The 27,021-nt window shown below is 49.3% G+C and overlaps 1 protein-coding gene across 5 annotated transcripts in view; it reads right to left on the bottom strand.

Moving 5' to 3' along the window:
• MYO18B (myosin XVIIIB) overlaps positions 1 to 27,021 on the bottom strand; it is a 220,050-nt gene that overhangs the window by 31,889 nt on the left and 161,140 nt on the right. For all 5 annotated transcript variants that reach the window (XM_081282762.1, XM_081282764.1, XM_081282765.1 and 2 more), the window contains exon 39: positions 25,602 to 25,787. In XM_081282762.1, coding sequence (XP_081138888.1) covers positions 25,602 to 25,787 — 186 coding nt within the window. The remainder of the gene's footprint in view (positions 1 to 25,601; positions 25,788 to 27,021) is intronic.

The following is a 27,021-nucleotide window of genomic DNA, read 5'->3' as shown; positions in this document are numbered from 1 at the left end:
CGATAGTTTTCCCCAGAGCCAGGGATCCAAGAGAGAACCCAGCAGAAGTCAGATGTCTGTTCCACAAGCCAACCTCAGAAAGGACATGCCATTCTGCTGACATAATCTACAGGTCACCCAGACCAGCCTGGATGGGACCTGAGAGATCATTGGGAACCACGTCAAACATCCGTTCTTCACATTTAGACCCTCACTATGGACCCCCTCACCCATAAAGGAAAAACCCCATAGTTCCCTGAACGTTTCTCCCTTTCTAGGAACACATTTTTGGTTGCATTATGTTCTCAGATAAGACAGGTTAAAATCCCATCCCTCCTTCATACCTCAGGACAGAACTGCATTTGGTCTTGACAGAGGTAATTAAGTTAAAACAGAGTCACAGAATAGTCCCCAGTCCAATATAACTGTGATCCTTAGAGGAAGGGGGATTTTGACACTGAGGCACAGGTAGAGAGAGGACCAGGTGAGAAACAACGTCCCGTGCTGTATCTACAAGCCGAGGCACACAGAGATTGCTGGCAAAGCACCAGAGGCCAGGTGTCAGCCATGGCCAGAGATGTTTCTTCTCCTGAGCCTTCAAACGGAGCTGATCTGGCTGCCATCTTGATTTTTTGGACTTCCGGCCTCCAGAACTGGAAGACAATACATTTCTGCTATTTTAAGTCATCCAGTTTGTGGCACTTTGTTATAGCACCTGTAGAAAACTAACACAATATCACACGCTCTTTTCTGTATCTTTGAAAATCCATTATTTTACTCTAGTTTTTTCCTAATAGAATCCACAAAGTGGGATTAAACATTAAAAACCTTAAAATCCACCCCAAAGTCAGGTACCTGGGGACAACCACTCTTGATGTATATACTGGAGTATTTCTATCTGGTGTCCATTCCTGCCAATGGTTTTCTACTAAAGGCAGCATGGAGTTACCCCTGCAGACAAGCAGGCACCCTGTACCACCCAACTCCCTGCCTCCTTAGGTTGAGGCAAAAGGAAGAGCTAGGGGCTGCGGGCATCTGCGGGCCATCTCTCCTCTCTCTTCTTAGATTTCAAGCTGATTATTTAAAAATGCCCCCAGCTGCTGCCTGAAGGCCTTCGTAGCTTCCTGGATCGTTAGCAGGGAGGGACTGCAGTTCTTTAAAATCTAGATGGCTTTTATATCCTGCCACTTTGCTGAATTCATTTATTAGTTCTAGTAGTTTCTTTGTAGACCCTTTTGGGTCTTCTAGGTATAGAATCATGTCATCTGCAAATAGTGATAATTTAAGTTCTTCTTTTCCTATTTTTATGCCTTTAATTTCTTTCGTCTGTCTAATTGCTCTGGCCAGTGTTTCGAGGACTATGTTGAACAGAAGTGGTGAGAGAGGGCATCCCTGTCTTGTACCAGATCTTAGAGGGAATGCCTTCTATTTTTCTCCATTCAGAATGATGCTGGCCTGTGGCTTATCATAGATTGCTTTTACAATGTTGAGGTATGATCCTGTTATCCCCAATTTTTCTAGAGTTTTGAACATAAAGGGATGCTGTACTTTGTCGAATGCTTTTTCTGCATCTATTGAGATGATCATATGGTTCTTATTTTTAAGTCTATTGATGTGGTGAATAACATTTATTGATTTCCGTATATTGAACCAGCCTTGCATCCCAGGGATGAATCCTACTTGATCATGGTGTATAATTTTTTTGAATCCGATTCGCCAGAATTTTATTGAGGATTTTTGCATCTAGGTTCATTAGAGATATTGGTCTGTAGTTTTCTTTCTTTGAAGTGTCTCTGTCTGGTTTAGGCATCAGGGTGGTGTTGGCCTCGTAGAATGTATTTGGAAGTTTTCCCTCTTTTTCTATTTCCTGAAATAGCTTGAAAAGTATTGGTGTTAGTTCCTCTTTAAAGGTTTTGTAAAATTCTGCTGTATACCCATCCGGTCCTGGGCTTTTCTTAGTTGGTAGTCTTTTGATGGCTTCTTCTATTTCCTCAATTGATATTGGTCTGTTTAGGTTGTCTATATCTTCCTGACTCAATCTGGGCAGATCATATGACTTAAGAAATTTATCTATGCCTTCACTATCTTCTATTTTATTGGAGTATAAGGATTCAAAATAATTTCTGATTATCTTCTGTATTTCTGAAGTGTCTGTTGTGATATTGCCTTTTTCATCCCGTATGCTAGTAATTTGGGTTCTCTCTCTTCTTCTCTTCGTTAGCATGGCTAAGGGGCTGTCGATTTTATTTATTTTTTCAAAGAACCAACTTTTAGTTTTGTCAATTTTTTCAATTGTTTCTTTTGTTTCGATTTCATTAATTTCAGCTCTGATTTTAATTATTTCTTGCCTTCTACTTCTTTTGCTGTTGTTTTTCTCTTCTTTTTCTAGGATTTTGAGATGAAGTATGAGATCATTTATTTGTTGGTTTTTTCTTTTTTTAAGGAATGAGCTCCAAGCAATGAATTTTCCTCTTAGAACTGCTTTCAATGTGTCCCATAGATTCCGATATGTTGTGTCTGTGTTTTCATTTAACTCTAAGAAGTTTTTAATTTCCTCCTTGATGTCTTCTAAAACCCATTGATCATTCAGTAACCTATTGTTCATTCTCCAAGTGATGCATGATTTTTCCTTCCTTCTTTTATCGTTGATTTTCAGTTTCATTCCATTATGATCAGATAAGATGCATGGTATTATCTCTACTCCTTTATATTGTCTAAGAGTTGCCCTGTGACATAATATATGACCTATTTTTGAGAAGGATCCATGTGCTGCTGAGAAAAATCAACACGCATAAATCAAATGCATTCCTGTATATCAGCGACAAATCCTCTGAAACGGAAATGAGGACAACTACTCCATTCACAATATCCCCCCAAAAAATAAAATACTTGGGAATCAACCTAACAAAAGAGGTGAAAGACTTATACAATGAAAACTACAGAACCCTAAAGAGAGATATAGAAGAAGACCTTAGAAGATGGAAAAATATACCCTGTTCATGGATAGGCAGAACTAACATCATCAAAATGGCGATATTACCAAAAGTTCTCTATAAGTTCAATGCAATGCCAATCAAAATCCCAACAGAATTTCTTGTAGAAATAGATAAAACAATCATGAAATTCATATGGAATAATAAAAGACCCAGAATAGCAAAAACAATGCTAAGCAGGAAGTGTGAATCAGGCGGTATAGCTATACCAGACTTCAAACTATACTACAGAGCAATAGTAACAAAAACAGCATGGTACTGGTACCAAAACAGGCGGGTGGACCAATGGTACAGAATAGAGGACACAGTAACCAATCCACAAAACTACAACTATCTTATATTTGATAAAGGGGCTAAAAGCATGCAATGGAGGAAGGATAGCATCTTCAACAAATGGTGCTGGGAAAACTGGAAATCCATTTGCATCAAAATGAAACTGAATCCCTTTCTCTCGCCATGCACAAAAGTTAACTCAAAATGGATCAAGGAGCTTGATATTAAATCAGAGACACGGCGTCTGATAGAAGAAAAAGTTGGCTATGATCTACATACTGTGGGGTCGGGCTCCAAATTCCTCAAAAGGACACCCATAGCGCAAGAGTTAACAACTAGAATCAACAAATGGGACTTACTCAAACTAAAAAGTTTTTTCTCAGCAAAAGAAACAATAAGAGAGATAAACAGGGAGCCTACATCCTGGGAACAAATCTTTACTCCACACACTTCAGATAGAGCCCTAATATCCAGAGTATACAAAGAACTCAAAAAATTAGATAATAAGATAACAAATAACTCAATCAACAAATGGGCCAAGGACCTGAACAGACACTTCTCAGAGGAGGACATACAATTAATCAATAAGTACATGAAAAAATGCTCACCATCGTTAGCAGTCAGAGAAATGCAAATCAAAACCACCCTAAGATACCATCTCACTCCAGTAAGATTGGCAGCCATTATGAAGTCCAACAACAAGTGCTGGAGAGGATGCGGGGAAAAGGGTACACTTGTTCATTGTTGGTGGGACTGCAAATTGGTGCAGCCAATTTGGAAAGCAGTTTGGAGATTCCTGGGAAAGCTGGGAATGGAACCACCATTTGACTCAGCTATTCCCCTTCTCGGTCTATTCCCTAAAGACCTAATAAGAGCATGCTAGAGGGACACTGCTACATCGATGTTCATAGCAGTACAATTCACGATAGCAAGATTGTGGAACCAACCTAGATGGCCTTCAATTGATGAATGGATAAAAAAAATGTGGCATTTATACACAATGGAGTATTACTCTGCATTAAAAAAGACAAAATCATAGAATTTGGAGGGAAATGGATGGCATTAGAGCAGATTATGCTAAGTGAAGCTAGCCAATCCTTAAAAAACAAATGCCAAATGACTTCTTTGATATAAGGGGAGTAACCAAGGACAGGGTAGGGATGAAGAGCTTGAGAAGAAGATTAACATTAAACAGGGATGATAGGTGGGAGGCAAAGGGAGTGAGAAGGGAAATCGCATGGAAATGGAAGGTGATCCTCAGGGTTTTACAAAATTACATATAAGAGGAAAGGAGGGGTAGGAGAAAAATTAGACAAGTGGAAGAAATGATTTACAGTAGAGGGGGTGGAGAGAGAAAAGGGGAGGGGAGGGGAGGGGAGGGGAGGGGGGATAGTAGAGAATAGGATAGACAGCAGAATACATCAGTCACTAGAATGGCAATATGTAAATCAATGGAAGTGTAACTGGTGTGATACAGCAATCTGTGTACGGGGTAAAAATGGGAGTTCATAACCCACTTGAATCAAACTGTGAAATATGATATATTAAGAACTATGTAATGTTTTGAACGACCAACAATAAAAAAATAATAAAAAAATAAAGATGGACACACAAAAAATAAATAAAATCTGGATGGCAAACATCTTGTCAACAGCCAGTCAGAGCAGTCCTCTCATCCTCCAGGCATTCACACACTCCACGGCATCTAGGCACCTGGGGCCCAAACTGAGGTTCAAGGCAGGCAGCCAAGAACGAGAACTGCCCCCCCACCATGACTGGGGTGCTCAGCCACTGAGCTCCACCCCAGCCCTTTTTATTTTTATTTTGAAACAGGGTCTCATTAAATTGCTGAGGCTGGCCTTGAACTTGCGATCCTCCTGCCTCAGCCTCCTGAGTGGCTGATGGTGAGGAGGACTCTTTGTACTTGATTCCTGGGGTCTCAAGTCTCCCCTGCTGGGTGGGCAGGCAAGGAGGGCACAGCCTCTTGAGGACTGTCACCCGGAAGGGGAATGTGGCTGAGGGTTTTCAGGCCATTAATGGGGGACAGGAGGGGACTTCAAGACACTAGTGAATGACTCTCCTGGGCCTTTGAGTCCCAGGGTTTACAAAGTCAACCCAGCACCTCTATCACTTCCCTTAGGACTCGAAGTATTCCCCGTTCAAAATCCCCTCCCGCCTATGATTTCTGCTTTGAATCTTCAGAAAGGGGAAAGGGGACGCTGCTGCTGGCCTCCAACCTTCCCAGAGGTGACACACCGCAGGCAGAGGCCTCCAGAAACCCCCGCTGTGCCGAGACACCCTGACCGGGGGTGCACTCCAACCCCCTCAGCCCGGCCGCCCACAGTCACCCACCCACTCGCCTGCTGGAACAGAGAAAGAAGGCCTTTCATTTTCCTGCTCAGACACAGAGACGACATGTCTGCGCCACCCAGTTCTCCCGAGCAGGGAGTAATTATATCAATATAATTAAGTCTCAAATGTAAAAGTGATCTGTACTACATACACCAACAGGACTTCCCACACCAGGACCATTGTTCCAGCCGGTAATTACCAGGCCACCTTTGACACGGCTTACTTCAATCTAAATGGAAATTCAGTTTGCATTTCCTCTCGCCACCCCTGTGACGGGACGAACAGGAGCAGGAGACTTGAGACTCCTCCAGGGGACGCTGGGTTTGAATCCAGAGAACGTCGGCATGAGAACCATTTACGACTGGTCCCTTCCCGGGGCCTCGGGGACTCCCCAGCATCAATACGTGGGGCTCGTCTCTGTTCCCTCATGAATTCGGCCTTCCTGACCACCCCTAGAGGCCCTCCACCAGCCTGTTCTCCAATCCCTAGGGCACAAGCACCCAAGGACCAACTTCCCACCTGACCACGACACTCCCCCCGCTCAAAGCATCTGGTGGCTCCTCATTTCCGACAGTCCACACTCCGAATCCTACTTCCAAGGTTCTTCTCTTTCCACTGCCCACGCCCTGTCCCCCACCTACCAGTAAACCCCAGTCTGCCAGCTCCCAGCCTGCCATGGGCTCCGTGTCCTGCAGCTGTTATCCAGAATGCCCTCTCCTGCCTGGCCCTTTGTCTCACTAGTGAACTCCTATCCATCCCACAAGACCCACTCCATAATTGCCCTCTCTGGCTCCTTGCACAGAATTTGGCTCTTTTACTTCTGTGCCCCCAGATGTGTATGAGCCGTGGGGATGAGCGTCTGTCCATTCAGTTGTAATTATTGTCCAATTTCCAGTCCCCTGTACACTGAGGTCCTTATGAAGAGGGCCCTACTCAGCCATATATCTCATGTGCCTTCAGCAATAGCTGGAACTTGACATTTCAGCTTTCAATTCTTCCAGATTCTTCTAAATCCACATGTGTGCAGCGTACACCTGGCCTTCCAAGTGTGGCCTCTGCTCACAGAGAGGCGGGTGCTCGACCCAGCTCCACGGCTTCCCGAGGGACCCCAGGCATGTCTTGCTTCCTGCCTGGCCCTCTGGGTTTTCTCTCCTGTGGGTGGGAGCAGTGACCGTGACCCTGGGCTGGGGAGGGTGGAGTCAGCGTGGAAAGATCTCAAGGCGCCACACAGAACGCAGCAAGTGCGCCCCCAAACCAGCCCTCCTTCCCATTTGGGAGCCCCTGGGTGGCAGCTTCAGAATGGGTGAGTATGGGGGCCTCCTCGGTGGTGACACTTTCTCACTGTCACCCCTCTCCCCGGGGACTCTCCATTCAGGCACCTGGCGCACTCTGTCTCACCCCAGTGACAACACTATTTTAATGTCTCCACACAGTCCCCAAAGTCCTTCTTGTCCCTTCCGCACCCAAAACAAACCCACGTGGTGTCCTGCTCCCTCGCTGTCAGGCCGCAGGTCAGGAGGACACACCCCAGAATTGGTAAGACCAACCCTGCCGTGCGCCAGGCCCCGGCCACCGTGGGCACCACAGCCCCCTGCCCGGGTCTCGTCCCAACCAACCCGTCTGAAGTCGAAAATATCGTAAGCTGGGACCGCCTGGGGGACACCCAACCTAGGAACATCACAGCCAAGCTGCCCAGTGCCACAGCATCCCCTGTGTCCTCTCCGGATCCCGGGGCCCCTGGGAGCTGAGCCTGCGGAGGGGGAGGACGGTGGTGCGAGCGGCGAGCCCGGGAGGCGTCCAGATTCAAAGCCCCAGACGTGGCTTCTGCTGGGTGTGCAGATCCCTCGGGCATTGCACGGGCACGAGAAGGTCCAGTCGTAAGTTGGGGACTGTCCAAGGCCTTGACGCACCCCCGGGGACCTGATGAGGGCCGGGGGACACAGCCGCACACACAGGGGTCTGGAAGCCTCCCCTGGGGGAGACCAGAACCTCCGTCTAGAAGCCAACGCCAGCCGCCCTGAGGCCCGGCACCCCGGAGCTCCTCCTGGGGCCTGTCCCCCGACGTCACAGCAGGTCCACTCCTCGCCTCATGGTGAAGAGCCCATGGCACGAGGCATGTCACAGCCAGGCCCCCCGTGACGTGATCTCGGAGCCACGTTGGCATGGAGGTGCATTGCGTCCCCCCACGTGCCCGGGGTGATGCTGGTGTCTCCTGGCTCCAAGGTCATGGGGAGTGACGGTAGGCCACCCAGGTCTGGCAGGTACACGCCACCAGGTTTGGACAAGGAAGAAATCGCCTGAGGCTGTCCCCCTCAGATGGTACGTTCCTCGTTAAGGGACACATGACAACGTATCACACAGCCTCCTGCCTCTTTTTGTCACAAAGGAGGCGTCACCAGCGTTCGCGACAAGCCAGGCAGCGTTCACGGTGATGGTGGGCCGAGGCAGACCTCCCCTCTGCGGTCTCGGATCCTGACATGTCCCCCAGGAGGAGATCGGGAGGCCTGGACCAGAGATGCTGCTCTATGGCTGAGAATGGGGCGGAGGTGGGCCGCCTCAGGGGACACCGCTGCTAAACAGCAACAGGAACTGCAAAAGTCGCGGCCATCACAATGACCGGGAGTGAGTGTGACTTCTGGAGTGAGAGGGTGTCGCGGAGTTCCCAGCTCCACCGCCACCTCTCCCCATCCTGGGAATCCCACCCGAGATCGAATGCAGAGCGGACGTTTCTGGAAGCGGAGGTTCTTACTGAGTCGTGGACACGTCTTAGTGGGATTGGCTCAAACGCCCACTAATTCCTCTCATTCAAGGACACTTAGTGGCTCCAGAGAGAGGCTTGGGGTATTTTTATTTCCTGGACCCAATGGTATTGAACTGGAGAGTGAGGTTTCTCAACCTTGATGTGATGGTGCCTGGGACCAGATTGCCCTGTGCTGGGGGCGGCAGGGAGACCCGCCCCGGGCAGCTCAGAACGCCAAGAAGCACCTCTGTCACCAGACCCCAGCAGCACCCCTCCCCTGCTAACCCCCCAATGTCTCCAGATGCTCATGGGGCAAAACCACCCCAGGGGAGAGCCAGGCTAAAGGGGGAAGAGTGGATAGGGGACTTTATTTTAGAAACACTACCACTCTGGAGTCAGACAGATGTGAATTCCAATCCTGGACCAACCCTTCCTGCTGTGTGACCACATCTGCAGAATATAAACCTCCCCCTTCCGTGAGGAGGAGGGTCTGCAATAAGGAGAGGGCCAGGTGAGGTGACACACGCCTGTTATCCCAGCGGCTCAGGAGGCTGAGGCAGGAGGATCTCGAGTTCAAAGCCAGCCTCAGCAATGGTGAGGCCCTAAGCAGCTCAGTGAGACCCTGTCTCTAAATAAAATTCAAAACAGGGCTGGGGGTGGGGCTCAGTGGTGGAGCGCCCCTGGGTTCAATCCCCAGTACCCCCCCACACCCAAAAGGAGACAGGACAATAAGGGACTGACTGTGCTCAGTGGGGTCCCTGGACTAGCCTCATCACGTCACCTAGCCATCTGTTAGAAATGCAGACTCTCAGGCCTGGCCCGCAGCTCTGAGACAGAACCTGGATGACACCCAGGTGATCCGTGTGCAGGTGACGGTGGAGAATCACTGCAGCCTCCTGGTTAAGAGCAGAGGCTCTGGAGTCCAAGGACTGAACACGCTCCCTGGTGCCCGTAATCATCCTGGGCCACCTGGCCATGGGCCACCTCTAGGGAGCCTCTATTTCTGACAGACAGAAGACAGTGCCTTGACCCCGAGGTTGAAAGTGCAGATTTAATCAGGGGGTGGCTGGCTGAGCGCTCAGGGCACGTGCAGTCCCTGTGAGCTCTCGCATGGCTCTCACCCCTCCTTCCAGGGGCCTCCTGGTCCAGGACATTAGGAGCCGGGCTCACGCAGTGGGACATAAAGACGTCGAAGCCACCTCCATGCACTTCTGTGATCTTCTTCTTGATGGAGTCTTACATTAGAACAGCCACTTGGCCACTCACGGTCCATTTATCCATTTATTGACTCAGTGGGGAAGAAAAACAACTGCTCGCGGTGAGCGCTCTCCCTCCTTCCCCACATCACAAGGTTATGGCTGGGCGCGTGCCTTTTCGATGAACAGCCTCATCAAATTCGCCTCGCAGCTGGGGCCCGAGGGCGGGCTCACACGGTTTGGTTTATCAATCCCGTCCTCCCCATGCTCAGAAGCACTTCCCAGGCCTGATGGAGGGTCTGGCTCAGGGGCTGACCAGCGCTCTGGATTCCCACGGCCTCTGATTATTTTCCTTTAGCTCTGGGATACGGCTCTTCTACTCCCCCTGTGCCAGGGAAGACTTTATGGGACCCCCTTCCCCCTGATGTACTCTCTGGAGGCCAGGGGCCATCCTGGGAGAGACAGAGTCTGAATCAGCAAAACCGGCCTTCAGCTGATTCCCACGTTTGAATAGGACCCTTTGGAACAGCTGGGGGCAGGTCTTTGCATTTCCCATGCAAACACAAGTGCTTGGTGGGGACCATTTTGGTTTTATGTTTCAACAGGATCTACCATAGTCCATGGGTCAGATCTGGCCTGCCGCCTGCTTTGATAAAGTTTTATTGGAACACAACTACTCATTTATGCATTACCTATGGCTACTTTCAAGCTCTAACAACAGAATTCAGAGGTTGAGAGAGACTCCATGGTCCATGAGACTGGAAATATTGACTATCTTGTGCTTTGTAGAAAAAAATTACTGGTCCAAAATTCTAAAGTTCTAAATTCTGCAGCAATGAGCATTTACCATTCTAAAAAGTATAGATTTCAGCTGGGTGCGGTGACACATGCCTATAATCCCAGTGGCTCAGGAGGCTGAGGCAGGAGGATCGTGAGTTCAAAGTCAGCCTCAAAAGTGAGGTGCTAAGCAACTCAGCAAGACCCTGTCTCTAAATAAGTACAAAATAGGGCTGGGGATGTGGCTCAGTGGTCGGGTACCCCTGGGTTCAGTCCCCAGTACTGCCCTGTCCTGCAATAAAGAAAGTATGAATTTCAACATTCCATACTTCTCTTCGGTTGAGCCACAGGAAATCAACTAAATCCAACTGTACTTGACCTACATAAACATCAGATTCATAGCACTCAGATTAAGAGTTTACTACTTTGTGTGTCTAAGTGATTAAGATTCTCTCATTCCTAATATTTCTTGGTTTGGATATTCTAAGGCCTTATAGGTCTAAATTCTAGGATGGGATCATCCCAACTGCTAAGACTCCATGGTCTGAATCCTGAGCAGCTGTGTGGACAACCAGGAGATGCTGCTGTGGGACGGGAGGGGTAGGCATGGAAGTTAATTAGCACAAGGAAATGAGTTTAGCTCATGAATTATTTTTTTTTAATGCACATTGTTGGTACCCGATGGGAAAATGAAATACAGATAGGAGACAATGTTTCCATCCCTGCCACCCCTAGACTAAGGCACAAGTGGGATGTGACCCAAAGGAGCTGAGGGACCAAATAAGGCTGTGTTGAGCAGGTATTGGCTGCTCCAGAAACAGGCTACCCACTTTAGGTCCCTGATACCATGATATGGGAGCAAAGAAGGAACCAGAAATGAAGGGCATGTGGCGTAGCGAGCTCCGCCCTGGGGAGAAGTCTGGGAGGGAACTGTCAGTAAGACAGAAACAAAGGGGAAGAATGTGGACCAGACTCATGACTGTGCCTGCCAGAGACTATGCCTGCAATCTAATATGGCGGCCACCTGTGGCTGTGGAGCACCTGGTGTGTGGTCAGTGCCGATGAGCGACTGAATTCCAAGTTTTATTTCATTTTATTCTGTTTCAATTTTAAAAAGCCCTGTGAGGACAATGGCTACCACATCAGAAAACACCAGCCTCGGGTATTCACATACGGAATAGAGACCGTGGTGTCTGGCCCGTCTTGTCTGCTCCAACCATGCCCCTAGGGGAGAAGACTGGAAGAACTCCAAGCCAAGAGCCATTCCAAAAGGGATTACCGTTCTACGTTCTAAAGACCCAAAGGAAAGATGTGGCCAGGAAAAACTACCAATTGATACTGACAGTGGTCACGTCCCCACCTCCTTTTTGAGAGGAAGTTTCCAGTGTCACATATGCAAAGGTGTCATGGAGTCACTCCACAGGCAGTGGCTACTCGAACGCTGACTGAGTGTAGGGTCCACCTAGGGACCCTGCAGTGGAAGAGTCCAGAAGAAAGCAACAACTGGCATAATAGGAAATAGAGCCGTTGAGGAGAACCACACAGCAGCACGCAGTCACATTCAGTCATCCAGAGACAGGAGGCACAGCCAAATGGCATAATAAACTCTGTGCTTAAGATCTGGTTGGGAGGAGAGCCTGCCGCACCTTCCTCAGCCCTGGCCTCTTCACCTGTGACACAGTCATGATGAAACACCTGCATCAGGTCATACGAAGCAGCTGAGGGTCTTGTTATAATGATGGTTGTGGCTCAAAGGTGTGGGCAGGGGGTTCTGAGATTCTGCATTTCCAAAACAGGTGGCCAGCCTGTGAATACATTTGGAAAAGCAAAGTCACAAGCCACAGGGGATCTGGGAGAACTCAGTGACTTGAGGCCTAAAATATGCTTAGACCCGGCATAAATGATAGGCTGTTTTATAAACTACAACAACTAAATAAATCCAAGCTACACATAACCCAGTTTAAAGTCAGCCTCCAGGTGGCATCCATTACAGAAGCAAACAAACCACAGATTTACAAATCAGGATCCTATTTGCACTTAGGAAAAACAATAGTCATTTTCCCCTGCTCTGGTTAAATGAATCCGGCTAAAATGCACACTTAATTCTTAGATTGGCTGTGCAGGGCCCTTGGCTTGCAGACACAGGTCTTGAAGTTGGTCCCCAGCATTAAACTACACAGAAACTACTTTCTCTAGCAACCAACAATAACCAGCGGTGGGAAGGAGTGCATATAAAATCTGAATGCGAGCACTTGGGGTTTTGCAACCAGCTCCCCACCTTTGCAATGAAAATACAATAGACGGAACCAGTCAAGACGTGTTGGTGTGAGAAAGTGCTGGCAGGAGCTGACAACCAAGGGCCTTCCTTGAGAAACTCCCAGCTCCTTGACTTTCAAATGAGCTCCCCAAAGATCTGCATCACTGAACTGTAACCATAGCTGGGCAGCAGGAAGCACACAGCCGTCATATCTGCTTTTCTTCCCTGTGGTTTTTGGCAGGGGTGAGGGGGTGGGGACAGGGAGAGTTATCATAAATTGACCATTTAGATGTGCCGGACACGGCTTTCATCTCCTGACTGCCTCACAGCCCATTTTACAGATGAGGTAACCGAGACTCAGAGAGGACAGGCGACTTGTCCAGGACTGCAATTTCTCTGGGTAGAGCAGGACCAGGCAAACTACGGTCTTTGGGCCAAATCCAGTCTGTGTTCTGTTTTTGTCGATAAAGTTCTATTGGAACACGACATGCTCATTCATCCATGGACCGTCAATGGTGGCTTTTGTGCTACAACAGCAGAGTGGAGGAGTTATGACTGATTCTCTCTCCCATCTCACAGTCTAAACCGCCTGCTACCCAGCCCTTTATGGAAAGTACCTGTAACAGAACAGCCCACTGCTACCTGCACCCACCCACACAGGCTCTCTGGAAGAAGGAAAGCCACCTCCTGTTCTTTTGTTTGCAGAGAAGTGACATCGGTTCCTTTTCTCCTCACTCACCCAGCAATTAGCTCACAGAGGCAGGAGCCCCAAGGAGTCCCTGAGTGTTTGTTTGGAAGCCTCTCTCCAGAAGATGCTTTTTGTCTCCAAACCACTGCCAAACTTTAACAAAGCACGCCCACGTCATCTCCCACCGAGCAAACAGGAAACCGGGCTCTGCCCCCCAGCTGGGTGGATGTCAGCTGCGGGCCCCTGCAGACTGCCTCAACTAGGACAGATGTAGCTTGTTTGGGCCTTTTTTTTTTTTTTTCCATTTGAGAACTCTGAAGAGGGAAAACGAGGGTGCCATTGGGGAGATGAATGTATTGGTTCTAATTATCCGAATGGGTAGAAGAGGTGACATGTGGCAGGATGGGCTCCGAGTCACTTACCTGGAACTCAGCCAAGCAAGCCTGGGGAAAGGGCAGGATTCCAGTGGAGATGAAGCTCAGGATGCCCAGCACAAAGAAAGAGGCCCCTGTGAGGCCACAGGGCAGGGGACGTGGCGTTTGGGGATGTAATTCCCAGAATTCTCAATCTGGTCCAGCCTGTTCCGACACTCGGAGTTTGCCTGCCCTTGAAGGGCTCTAGGGTGTTCTCTGGTCGGTCTCACTCTTGAGGTGGTGATGATGATGATGATGATGATGATGGCGGTATTGACAGTGACGATGGTGATAAAGGTGGTCGTGATGGTGGAGTGATGATTTTATGACGGTATTGGTAGTGATGGTGATGAACGGGAGGGGGAGGTAACGATGGTGTGGTGACATTAGTGATGGTGGTGATGGGGGTGGTGATGGGGGTGGTGATGTGATGCTGAGGCTGATGGCAGTGGAGATGGTGACGGTGATGGTGATGGTGTTGGTGGCCCTGGTGGTGGGGTGGTGATGCTTTTCATGATGTGACGGTGATGACTGTCACCCTCTGAGACACAACCCAAGCTCTCAGCACCATGACTGCTAGCTCTGGCCTGGTCCAGGGTCTCAATGGGAAGAAGGTCAGAGGTCGGAGGTCACCTGGTCCATTGCACAGATGGAGGTGAGTCCAGCAGGGATGGGGTGTGCCCACAGTCATGCAGCTGAAGTCCCAGTCAAGGGCAGCTGCTCCTACTAGGTGAGGAGCAGTGAGGGGTGGAGCCCCCTTCCTCCTTTCCCTTTCTCTGGTCCACCTCCTGTGATGGGCTGGTAACTGTCAGACGCTGGCTCTGTGGGACAGGTAGGGGACCATGTGCCATTCTCCACGTGATACGATCTCACATCGGCTGACGTCAATGGGCAACGTGATGTCACTGCACAGAGCCGGCAAGAATCGGGCACACCAGCTCGGAGGAGCTGGGACAAGTTGACCCCGGCACACGGGATTCAGCCTGTTGACATCACAATAGTCCCACTGAGAATGCCACCAGGGGCCACCAGGCTCATTCATGACATGAACCAGTGGATTCCCCTCAGTAGAAGCCATTTTTAATTTTTGATCACTTAAGGACAAAAAGAGTCACAGTGTGGACACATTTGCCTTCTTTCCCATGCACTTCCAATTCAAATCACCCTTGGTGAGGCCATGTCGCTTTCCCATGGGTTGGTCTGTCCTCAGTTCTGAGGTCCCCTTCCGCCTCTTCCTCATTTACGCTCAGCCAAACCACACAGCACCAAGAGGAGAGGAATGACCTTTGAAACCAAAATCACAGTTTGCAAGACCCCGAGTCTACCCTTCCCCTGGACCACCATCTTCTCCAGATGCCGAGCCGTGAGCCTGGACCTCCTTCCCGGGCCTCCCTGATGGGCAACTAAGCGGAGCATCAACGTGTCGGAACAATCTGAATTGGCCGTATTTGAATAATCTAATGTACACCTGCAGAACCCAGTCAATGGCTCCCGCCCTCCTTTCTTTTATTTTAGTAATTAACATTGTGGAGTTAAGTCGATCTAATTTCCAGCCAGTCTGAAGTGACAAAAGTTCAATGCATGCTGTCCCTGGGGACGTGATGAGTATCTGCTCCCGTGTATGCCGTCTTGGGACTTGCCGCATTATTTGTAATTGGTATTAGCAACTTTAAATTCTGATTAATTGCTCAAGTGCCTGTTTCCAATGCAGAAACAAAACCACCAGAGGAGAAGTAATAGACCCAATTACCCTAGGTAGGCTGTGGGTAATAGATTTTTATTATCGGGATAGCTCATCTCGGAGGCAGACGCAGAGACCTGTTTCATTAGACAGCGACACCTCTTGAATTGAGACGAGCAGGTTCACCAGGATGACGATGGGGTGGGGGGATTCAGATTCAGAAACACACTCGGGGCTGGCAGCACTGGGACCATGGGGCCTGGAGGAAGTGGGGTGATGGGAACACCCAGGGGCTTCCCGGCCGGCCCTGGAGCATGCGGGAGGCTGTCAAGGTTGCGGAGCTAGAATACCCTGTGAGCACCAAGTTTACCAATGTGGGGGCCACGTTGGATCACACTGAGATAACGGGCCAGTAATTAGGAGAGCTGTCAGGAGAGTCATAAAATGTGTTATTTACACCCAGCTTGTGGCCCCAAATGCCCTCCATATGGAATGACTTTTTAAATACTTCACTTCCCAGACAATATCATTCATCTCTGTGTGCTCAAGTTCATGGTCGTTAGCAGGAGGGAAACATGCACCGAGAGCATGTTGGGAAACGAACTCTGCAACTCTGGGTGGGGGAGTGTCCTGGGGCCAGTCGTGGGAGGGGGCCGGGTGCCCATCCAGGGTGGGAAGAAGCGTGCGTATGTCTTTAGGTGTAAAAATAAAAAATGAAAATAAAAATTAAAAAACAAAGAAACTTAAACAAATTGAAAGAACAGACAGAATCTGGCTCGGGATTCCCTTCTTATCAAATGTAGCTGGATTCCCAGAAAATAGGAGAAAGAAGACATCACCACCAAAAAGAAACCAGGAGAAAGAAGGAAAAAGGGAAGACAGGAGAGATCATGCTTCAGGGCTATTTATGGAGCAGGCGAGAAGCCTGGCGGGAGTGACTTCCTGGAGTTTTTTCAATCAGACATGATCGTACCCATTTCACAGACAGGGTAAGTGAACCCGCTCCACAGGGCTAAGTTCTGATGAGAAAATCTTGCTTTTAAAAAAGACAATGAGGGGCTGGGGATGTGGCTCAAGTGGTAGTGCGCGCGCCCGGCATGCGTGCGGCACTGGGTTTGATCCTCAGCACCACATTAGAAAAAATAAAAGATATTTAAAAAAAAACACAATGAACAAAAAGACTTGATTCCAGAACCTGAGAGTACTGAACTTTCTCTCCGTCCACTCCACCAGTGGCCTCTGAACGAGGTCATGGGGACCCTGCCCCAGGGAGACTCCAAGCCAGCACTAAGCTGGAGGAGGTCATAGAAGCAGAGAGAGCTTCTCATTATTCAACTTTCAAGAATTTTGCAAGCTTGTTGTTAAACACAGCTATTATCAAAGATTAAATGACAGAAAGTGACCATTGCACAAACCGTATTTTTTAAAAAGCGCTGTACTCATGCTTCCTGATCATTTTACCAGCATTTGACTGTTGCCTATGTTTTTGGAGTTCACCGAGTGAATTTTATCCTTACAGCGGGAACGGTCTATATGGGTGAGCCACTGCGCCTGCCTTCCTGCCTTTGCATCCAGTGACGTCATCTAGGTCAGCCTGAAATCCGCCCTGGTGGGGAGATTTACACCACAGGCATCGGCACACACCGGGAGCCAGGAGTCCTCGTACCCTGGGGAGCTTGTAGCTGGGAATGCACCAGCGCAGCTCTGCCCCCGCTGTTTTCCAGTCCACATTCACCTTTTGAACCCACTGATGGGTTCTATTTTTCTTTCAAAGGAAATCAAGCGCTACAGAGCAGGGCTGAGATCCCTCGGAACTATCCCCTCGTCTGATTCAGATCTCACATTTTTTTCATTTTTCCCCATTTAAAGGTGGAAAATATACCCCAAAGTAACAGCAAATAAATAATTCATGGGCCATATATAATTGATGCCGGGTTTAACAGAAGGAGCGCCGTAAGTGGTTGTCTATTAACTATTTATGAGTTTGCCTGGGCGGCTGACAAGCCACGCTCGGCAAGGAGATCACACCCGTGCTCCCATGTTTTATTTAAACATTATTAAAAGTACACAGCCTGCAGAGAGGCCTTCAATTCCACCCAGAATGAGATCCGCTATGAAGTCGTCCTGGGTCTCAGGAAGGCTGGGCTGGGCTTTGCTAGGAATGCTGCTGTCATTGCTCTGTGTATGTCGGGGTGGAGTCTCCTCCTTCTCCCACTGTGGACTTTCAGCCCCCTCGCTGACTGTCAGGTGACCCTGGATTCATCGCTTCCCCTCCCTGAGCCTCAGTTTAATCATCTGTGAAATGGGCAATACCATAGCTGTGCCTTTACAGTTCCTATGAGGATTACAGGCCAGTGGTTCTTAGCAGGAGGTGATTTTGCCCCATGGGACATTTGCCATTTGGAGACATTTTGGATGTGGATGACTGAGGCAGAAGAGCTATCTGCATCTAGGAGACAGGGATGCTGATAAATATCTCAGTGTGCCCAGAAGAGTGTTCAACAACAGAGAATTATCTGATCCCAAACGTCAATAATGCCAAGGTCAAGAAAATCTAGGTTGCAGAATCAAAAGCGATATCGATTGTATGGTCAGTTTTTTAAAGTACTTGAGTGAGTAAAGATCATATGCCTAAAATGTCTGAGTCAGTGGATTTGAGTAGGTCAGACCTGGCTTCAGATTCTGACTCTGACACTTAGTGGGAATGCAACTGTGGAGATACTGCTTTGCCTTCTGGCTTTTAGTCATCTCATTGGTAAAATAGGGATAATCACCTCCAAGGATGAGAATCATGTAAAATACTTAGCTCCGTGCCTGGCATACAGTAAGTGGCGAACAAATGCCACCACTTGTTATCATCATCACTGTCAGCTCCATGCGCACCGTGTGGGATGTGCGAGTGGAGCGGGTGCCCTTACCATCAAGTCTGGGTGGAAGGAGAAAGTCACGGGGAACGAGTTCATTCAGTCTCCACAGACACGCAACAAGACAGCTGTGTGACGCCGCCCTCTGCTTTATAGGTGGGGAAACCGACGTTCTCCAATACGAAGGCCGCTATCTGAGGTCTCAGGCTCCAAGCTCCATGTTCTTCCTACCATCCCACAGTGGGTTCAGTAGGGTCCCCATAAAATCCATATTCCCTGGGAACCACAGAATGGGACGTTTCTGGAAACAGGAGCCATCAGTTAAGATGAGGCCATACAGGGCTAGGGTGGGACCTGAATCCAATGACTGGAGGCCTCATAAAAAGAGGAGGGACGCTCAGGGACACAGAGTAGGGGAGAAGGACACATCAGGACAGAGGCAGAGACAGGAGAGATGCAGCCACCAGCCAAGCAGCACGTGGAGCCACTAGGAGTTGGGAGAGAAGGGAGGAGTCTCCCTCAGAGCCTTCAGAGGGGGCGTGGCCCTGAGGACACCTTGGTTTCAGACTTCCAGTCCCCCCAACTGGGGTATGACCAACCTCTCTTGTTTTAAGACTTCTGGTTTCGGTGATTTGTTATAGCAGGCCTAGGAGACCAAAACCCACCTTCTCCTAAGACAAGTAAAATTGTAAAATTAGTTCTGTGAAGCAAGGAAGGGGGGGCAGGGCAGAGAGGAGGAAGGTGATTAGTAATTTGCAGGAGGTGAAGAACCCGGGATGAGAAAGAAGGAAGAGAGGAGAGGAAGGGTGGGGTGAAGAATCTGTGTCTATAGCCCTACATTCAGTTTATCTCTGACTTTCTGAAGATGTGAATCTATCCTAGAGCTGCCAGCCCAGCACACAGCAGACATTCACTACACACCTCCCGAGGTCAGCATGAGGTGTCTTAGTTTTCTACTGCTATAAGCAAAATCCCTGAGACTGGGTACTTCACAATGCACAGAAATTTACGTGGTTCCTGTTCTAAGAAGTTGAGATATCTGACTGAGATCACGGGGCCAGCATCCACAGAGGCTGCATCATCCCATGGTGGAAGGCAGAAGGGCAAGAGAGTGAGAGAACGAGAGGGGATATATTCACTTGTATTTTGGCAACCCATTCTGGCAATAACTGACTGACTTTAATGATAATGACACAAATCCATTCTGGAACTAGTCACCTCCCAACACTGTTGTATTGGGGAAGTTTCCAGCACGTCAACTTTGGGGCACACACTCAAGCCATGGCAGGTGACAATGAAGAACATGATTCAAGAACTGCTCCCCCTAAGCTACATTAGCTTCATCATTTAAGGGGCCCAGCATACCTGTAAAATACCCCTTTAAAAATATTTGCATAATCTATGATTATCTCTCCATATGCCATATGACAATGAGTCTGTAACATTATTTCCTTTTGAGAGAACAAAAAGAAAATTCTTCCCCCTGGCAAGATGATTGGACTCCCCACCCCCAAAGCTTGTTATTAAAGGTTTAAAAGCCTAACAAATTTATTTCAGGTAGAGCTGAAACAAAAATGGACTTGAGCTTCTGTTACAGGGTGTATCCTCTAAACACAGGAATTCTGATAAATCTATTTAGTTTGATTATCATCAGAACAAATTTATCACTGTGCTTTCAAAAGAAAGAAAGAAAGAAACTCAAATGATACATGCTCTGCAGTCCTACCCAGGCCTCTCGGTTGGACTTGACCACTTGCTCCTGATATCAGTTGTTTTAGGGACATGTGCACCATGTCCTCCTCTTCAAGGGCACAGCTCCCGTCCAGTCCCCGTCTGCATCTCCCATAAGATCAGGCACAGGCCCAGACACGCAGGAGGATGCAAACCCACGTTCGCGGTCTGACAGGTCCTGTCCTGGAGATGCATTTTTTGAGTTGTTCTCTTCAGAGATAAGTTTTCAAAACGCGGAGGGAACTGTTCAGCAGTCACTGGCTGAGCTTCTGCTCAATGCCTGACCCTGATACGAGGCTGGAGGCCCAGAGGCTAATGAAACCCCATCCCTTCCCCAGGGGCCGTCGGGGAGGACAAGGCGGCAGGAGTGGTAATGAACCGGTGAGGACCCGAGGGTGGGGTGGGCACGGGGGGGGGGCGCAGGGACACCAGGAGGGGCTCACCGACCCCTGATCTGGGCCTGGAGGGTGGAGGCCGGCAGGCAGGGGCTGCAGGGAACACAGGGCGTTGGGTCCCCGTGGTGCCCTCACGCCTGTGCAGAACATGCAGGGCGGTGCAAGGCGGGAACCAACGGGTAGAAAAATCTAGAGACTGAATTTCAGTAGCTCCGTAGGCCACAGGAAGGAGTCTGGGCTTTGTTGTAAAGGCAACAGGGCGCCTGTGGAGATTTCCTAGCAAAGGAGTAACACAGTAAAATGGATTCCTTCTGGAAAGTTCTTCCACGGGGAGGAGCAAGCGTGGAGGAGGAGCAAGAGTGGAGGAGGAGTGGGGAGACTCTAAGAAGTAACCATGGAAGCCCAGATCAGAAGGGAAGCTGCCTAGGTAGACAGGACGCCAGGAGGGGACAGTTGGGGAAGACACGCAGGGTAAAATCAGCTCTCCTGTCTGGGGACTTGTGAGCGGCTCCAGGGAAGGTGGAAACTAGAGAACCAGCAAGATGGGGACCAACAGGTGCAGCCTCCTCCTCGCGGGCTCCGGGCCTCCCACCTGCACCAGCCTCCTCCTCCCCTGGACGCACCCTTGCCCGCCCCGTCCTGGGCCGAGCCAGCTGCCCTGAGCTCCTCACCGCTGGAGACAAACACGGAGGAGCCCGTCTCCTCCCCCAGTGACAAAGAGACTTGAGTGATTTAGAGTCAGAATATTCCTTCCTCTGTCATGGCTCCTGGAGTCGCCAGAAATAGTACATTTACTAAAATTAATGGCAAAACCTCATTTTTCTTTTTTTTTTTTTTTTTCCGGGAAGCCAGGTTCCATCGGTGGGGTAATTGATGCTGATCTGGAGGAGCCGGTGAGCGGGCCGGGGGCATCCATCATCCACAGGACACAACGCACAGCCCTTTAAGCCAACACCAACAGTGACAAATGGCACAGGCTGGGGACAGGCGGAAAGGATGTGGACAGGAGATCCATCAACTTCCTCCTTGGTTCTCACCAGGGCCCAGAGGCCCAGATCCCTTTTTGGTCTCCCACAGCAGAGTCATTTTTCAGCAGGACTGGGTTGAAAGGCCAATGTGGGGGGCACAGTGACAGTTTAGTGATGGACACCCAGGGAGGCTGATCCCAGGTTTGCCACCCTGACCCTGCAGCCCTGGGTGACTTTACACTGCCCTCGGTTCCTTCTCTACCTTCTACAGTTGATGTAAAATGTCAAAGACAGTGTGCGCCAAGGGCCTGGGCAGGAGCAACTCAATGAGTGTTTGTTGACGGAGTGAATAAACGCGTATCTGGGCTGCACAGTTAGGAAATGTCTTCGGCCCTTCCAGGGAGACTTGAATTAAAAAAAAGAAGGAGGAGGAGGCAGAGAAGGTAACCCTTTACCCTAAGAAATGGATCTGAGCAGGGTATGGTGGTGCATGCCTATAATCCCAGCAGCTGAGGAGGCTGAGGCAGGAGGATCGTGAGTTCTAAGCCAGCCTCCGCAACAGTGAGGACCTAAGCAGCTCAGTGAGGCCCTGTCTCTAAATAAAATACGAAATAGGGCTGAGGATGAAGCTCAGTGGTCGAGGGCCCCTGAGTTCAATCCTCAGTACTTCCCTCAAAAAAAAAAAAAAAGAAAAGAAAAGAAAAAGGAATGGATTTGGGTGGTGACAGTGGGCATGGGGGAGAGATTCCGCACCAGCAGGTTTTCCAAGAATTTCCCAAATCACAGTGCACAGCTTCCAGTTCTGCCTGCAAAAGCTGAGTTCCCATTACAGAGAAAGCTCTTATTGGTATGAGGTTCACTAGCAATGGCCTGGATTTGATCTTCCCGTGGAGTTCCATATCACCCCCACACAGGCTGCTCCTTGTGGGGTCCCCAACATCCACCACAGGGCTTGACCCATAGTAAAAATTAGGGCTTCATATGCATGAAGAAAAGAACCAGAACTCTGACTTCCCAGCTGGGTTTTGGTGAGGTTTGTAAGAGTCTATGTGGCACCGAGAAGCTGCTGAGGACGGGGGAAGGTCAGTGGGTGGCGTGGACGTGCACGTGAAGCTGAATGGATGGGGCTGCACTTCCAAGAATCGAGAATGCCAGGCCTCTGGGGGAGGCCTTGGTGACAAGAATGGTCTTCAAATGACATTGGGCATTTAACTTCCACCAAACCTTGTCTGTCCATATTGCACGTGCACGTCTACACTGCAAGCACCTTAGGATTCCCACCCCTGCTCCAATGCCTATCCTAGGCCACGCCCATAATTGGTGCCTAGTAGACATAGGTGGAATGGACTCACTAAGAAGACAAGCAAACAGGACCTTCTTTCCTCCCAGCCATAATTTTCCAGGGCCTAAAGGACATCCTTGAGGCAAATAGGTTGGTGAGTTGGTGACATCCACCGTCAGGAAGAGGCTGCTAGCATAACATTGTCCCTTTGACCCCTGTTCTCCCCGAGCACATCAGGGAAACCACAGCATGTGCTAGTGCCTTTAGGGTACCAACAGGACATGCCTTCCTCTCCTGGAGCAAGTTCAAGGGTGATCTCCCATGAGATATGTCCACCCAGGATCTGTGAAGATGAGTTTATTCCAAAAAGGGCTGTTTTGTAGCTATCATTCCAGTAAGGACCTCCAGACGAGAGCAACCTCAACTTAGGTTGCACCCTAAATCCAATTACAGCTGCCCTTATAAGAACATGGTGGAAGGATATTTGAGACTCATGTACTCAGAGGGGAAGGTCGTGTGAAGGCAGAGAGTGGGGCCGTGCTACCTGGAGCTGAGAGAACCCGGGGAGGGCAAGGTACAGTCCCCTCTGGAGCCTGTGGAGTGAGGGTAGCGCCCGCCAACACGCAGTTTCAGACTGTGGCCTCCAGAACTACGCAAGAATGTACATCTGTCACTTTATGCCAGTTTGTGGTCATCTCTTAGGACACTCAGGGGAACCTAACGTAACCCCTGACCACAGGTGCATAGAAATAGAGAAGCCAGCCTCCATAAGCTTACCCAGAGTCTTACAATCAGAAAACAAAGAAAGAAGCAGTTCTACATGCAAACGCTTTGTGTCTTAAGGTTTGTTTTGCTTCTGTTATGAATCACAGGTGGGGGCTGTGCTGGCTCACCTTGGTTTACTACACTGTGCAGGCGGCTTTATTCACAGTGAAGGTTGCTGTCCACCCCGCAAGGACTATAGTCCATTGTACAGATGATCATGAGCATTTTTTAGTCATAAAGCATTTTTAAGTAAGGCATCTACCTTTTTTTAGATACAATGCTATTATATTTTTTAGGGTGGGTACCAGGGCAGGGATTGAACTCAAGGGTACTTGACCACTGAGCCCCATCCCCAGCCCTATTTTGTATTTTATTTAGAGACAGGGTCTCACTGAGTTGCTTAGCACCTTCCAGTTACTGAGGCTGGCTTTGAACTCAAGATCCTCCTGCCTTAGCCTCCCAAGCCGCTGGGATTACTGGCCTGCACCACCACACCTGGCTGCATATTAATCTACTATGATGTAGTATAAACATAACCTAGATGCACTGAGAAACCAAAAAGCTCATGTGCCTTCATTGCAATATTGAATTTATTGCAATGATCTGGAACCAAGCAGCAACATCTGTGAGAGGTACATCTGCAGAATCTCAGTATTTTAGGGGTTTTGAAGATCTGAATATGTTCCCAGACATGGGGACAGGGAGGAGAGGAAGAAAATAGGGATGAGGAGGACAGCGAAAGGGATGGGGGAAGGGAGGGGAGAAAGAGAAAAAGACCGCCAGGGACAGGGAAAGAGAACCACTGTTTGATCTGCCTTGCCCGCGTGCCTGGCTAGTTAAAGAAGACATCAGAAGAGAAAGGCTGGCTGTTCTCTCCTCCCAGCCACAGCTTGCAGGAGGGGGACTGGCTGCATTGGAAGCAGGACTGTTAATGAGGAAGTTACCCTGTCAATTGGAGGAAAGAGCCTTTCTGTCTCCCAGGGCCAGGGCAGTGGAGGACCTGCCAGTCATGGGCCTGCACTGTGTCTGGGAACTCAGTCTCTGTCCAGCACCTTGTCTGCCCCACCCCCAAGCCAACAAAAGCCAGGCAGCTGGCTTGTGAAGGGTAAGCTGAAGGGGACAACTGGCTATGGGGGACAGTGACCCAGGAAACACATTTGCTGTAGAAGGACTAGTTCCTGCCACAACGATGGCACTTAGAGACCTCTGGGACCAACACTGAGGAGGTCATAGGTGGTACTGGCGAAGGCTCTGGGGTGCTAGGCAAAGGGATGCCAGATACTCCTTCCCCACCTCCCCTGCCCATCACAAGAAGCATAAATAAGGTGGCTTAGAGATGTCTGTCCTCAAAGGGAAAAGACAGAGCAGACACTCAGATGGTCTCCGATTCCTGTTCTTAAAACAAAACACACTGAGTGACACAGAAACCATCCCACAGGCAGAGAACAAATCTTAAAATGTTCTTTGGATCACACTGGGGTCAAAGCACGACCTAGTGGGTAAAATCATACACTACAGAGTTGGGCTGACTTGGATTCAAATCTATGTTCACGTGTGACCTTGGGCAAGTTAACGCGCCACTCTGAGCTTCCATTTGACAAGTTGATGTCCCTGTGCCTCAGTTTACTCATCTTCGTATCGTAAAACATAATGGCACCTACGTTAACAGTTCTGATAGGATTCAGACAAGGAACGGTTCACCCAGCATGCAGCAAATGATTAATACTTGGTGACTTTTATCATTATTCTTATATCTGTCGTTACTGTTAATAGCTCAGAAATAACTTCACAGATGAGGCCTGAGACTGTTATCTCACCTCTTTGAAGCCTCAGTTTCCTCATTTGTAAAATGGGGGTAGAAATTCTGACCCCACAGGGTTGTTGGAGGAGTACAAGACACAAAGGACACTAAGACACAGCAAAAGACCGACATTGAAAACGCGGGTTCCCTCCCCTTTGCTTGAGGCCACCCTGTCCCAGAAAGCTTGGGTCCGAGTGCGCCTGCGCTTCAGGGCCCTCCAGCAGCACAAATGCCATTGGTCCGCTTTGGCCACGCCCCCATGGTTTGTAGCCAATGGCAGCGCCTTTCCCAGCCCATCCCCTCCTGTTTCTCCAAGTGGGCTCCAAAGGTCCCGGAGGCAAGCCCTTAGGTCTCCAGGAGGAAGGCCTTCCCTGTCCCAGCAAAGGAGGGCTCTCGGGAGCCCAAACCCTCAGTCATCGAAGGGCCAGTGTGGCGACATGACTCACCAGCTCCATGCACCTCCTGCTGGCCTCCGCCTCCCGCTGCACCAGCTCCTCCATGTCTGCCTTCAGCTCCTCCAGGCGCCGCTGGTAGTACTGGCTGCTCTCCCGCTGCTTGGACTCCGAGGCCTGGGCCTGCGACAGGTCCTCGCCCATCTTGATCAGGCTGTCCCGAAGTCTGATCACCAGGACCTGAGAGGGAGGGGCAGAGAGCACACCCCTGCTTGGAGCCAGAGGTGCGGGTCTTAGAGCAAGATGAGTCTGAGTGTTTGCCTAGAGTCATCAGGAGAATCCTGATTTCTGAATCAAAAATGAGGAATTTCCTTTGAAAACAGAAAATGGTAACTGCTATTCTGAGAGGCAGTGAAACACTGATGCCCTTGATGCTCTGAGTTTGAATCCCTCTGCTACCTCTTCCTGGCTGTGTGACCTTGGGCAGATTACTGAACCTTTCTGAGGGATAATGATGATTTTCCCCCTGTGTTGCTGGGATCCAGCTCATAAAGTGAAGAAGGCTTAGCCAATTCCTGGCACAGAGGGTGTGCTGGACAAGGGTTGGAAAGGTTGAGAAGGGTCGATGTTTATGGCAGCCCTCCTTCATCCTAAGTTCTGGGAGGTGGACTGGTGCTTTGAAGAGAGAACTATCCTGGGGGGTCCAAATCCCTTCTGAATTGTGGGTTTTGGATTCTAGATTTATAAAACAAGTGCCTTTGATCCGGTTGTCTTTGATGAGCCTCAGCCCTAATATGGATATTTTTACATTTCTGGGGACAAAACTCTAAGATGACAAAATAAAACAATGGAGAAAAAAGTGCTTTGGGCTACAGAAAACAAATCCAAAAGCTGTTCTGCAGAATTCATTAGGCGGCCAACAAGCCTGGAACCAATCGATCCTGATGGGCAAACACACCCTGTTGACATAAGCAGGGCCCCGCATGAATATTTCAAGCCCCTGCTGAGAGCTCTGAGCCCCTTCTCCAGAGCCACAGATGGGGGAAAACAGGCTTCAGAGCAGACGCTGAATAACAGCCTGAAGGGGAGCTTCGCCCTCCAGCTCCTCTTCATCTTTCAAAGGGAGTTTAGCAGCAATTTCAGAGAGCAGCAAGGGGTGTACGGAGGAACAGTGGTTCTCAAAATGTGTCCCCAGGGTCCGCCCTGTCTCTCTGCAGCAGGGACCTGGGGTTCTGCTCGATTCAAATAACGATGGCGGTGGTCAGGGATGAGCTTGGACACCACTGGACCAGGGTGTTGGTTTTTTGGCTCTTACTTGACTGTATTTGAATTTTAAAACAGATAACAGTGCAACATGGTGCAGGTCATCATGTAACACACAGCCCATCGAAGTTTCATGATGATCCGCAGAGACAATTGCGCCTTGAGGGATCCCTTGAGCCATTTGGAGAACCACTGAGGGTCAAGGCCAAGA

This window comes from Spermophilus citellus (assembly GCF_964194105.1).
Source record: "Spermophilus citellus genome assembly, chromosome: 3".
NCBI classification, from domain to species: Eukaryota; Metazoa; Chordata; class Mammalia; order Rodentia; family Sciuridae; genus Spermophilus; species Spermophilus citellus.
This window is presented reverse-complemented; position numbering and strand designations above follow the sequence as displayed.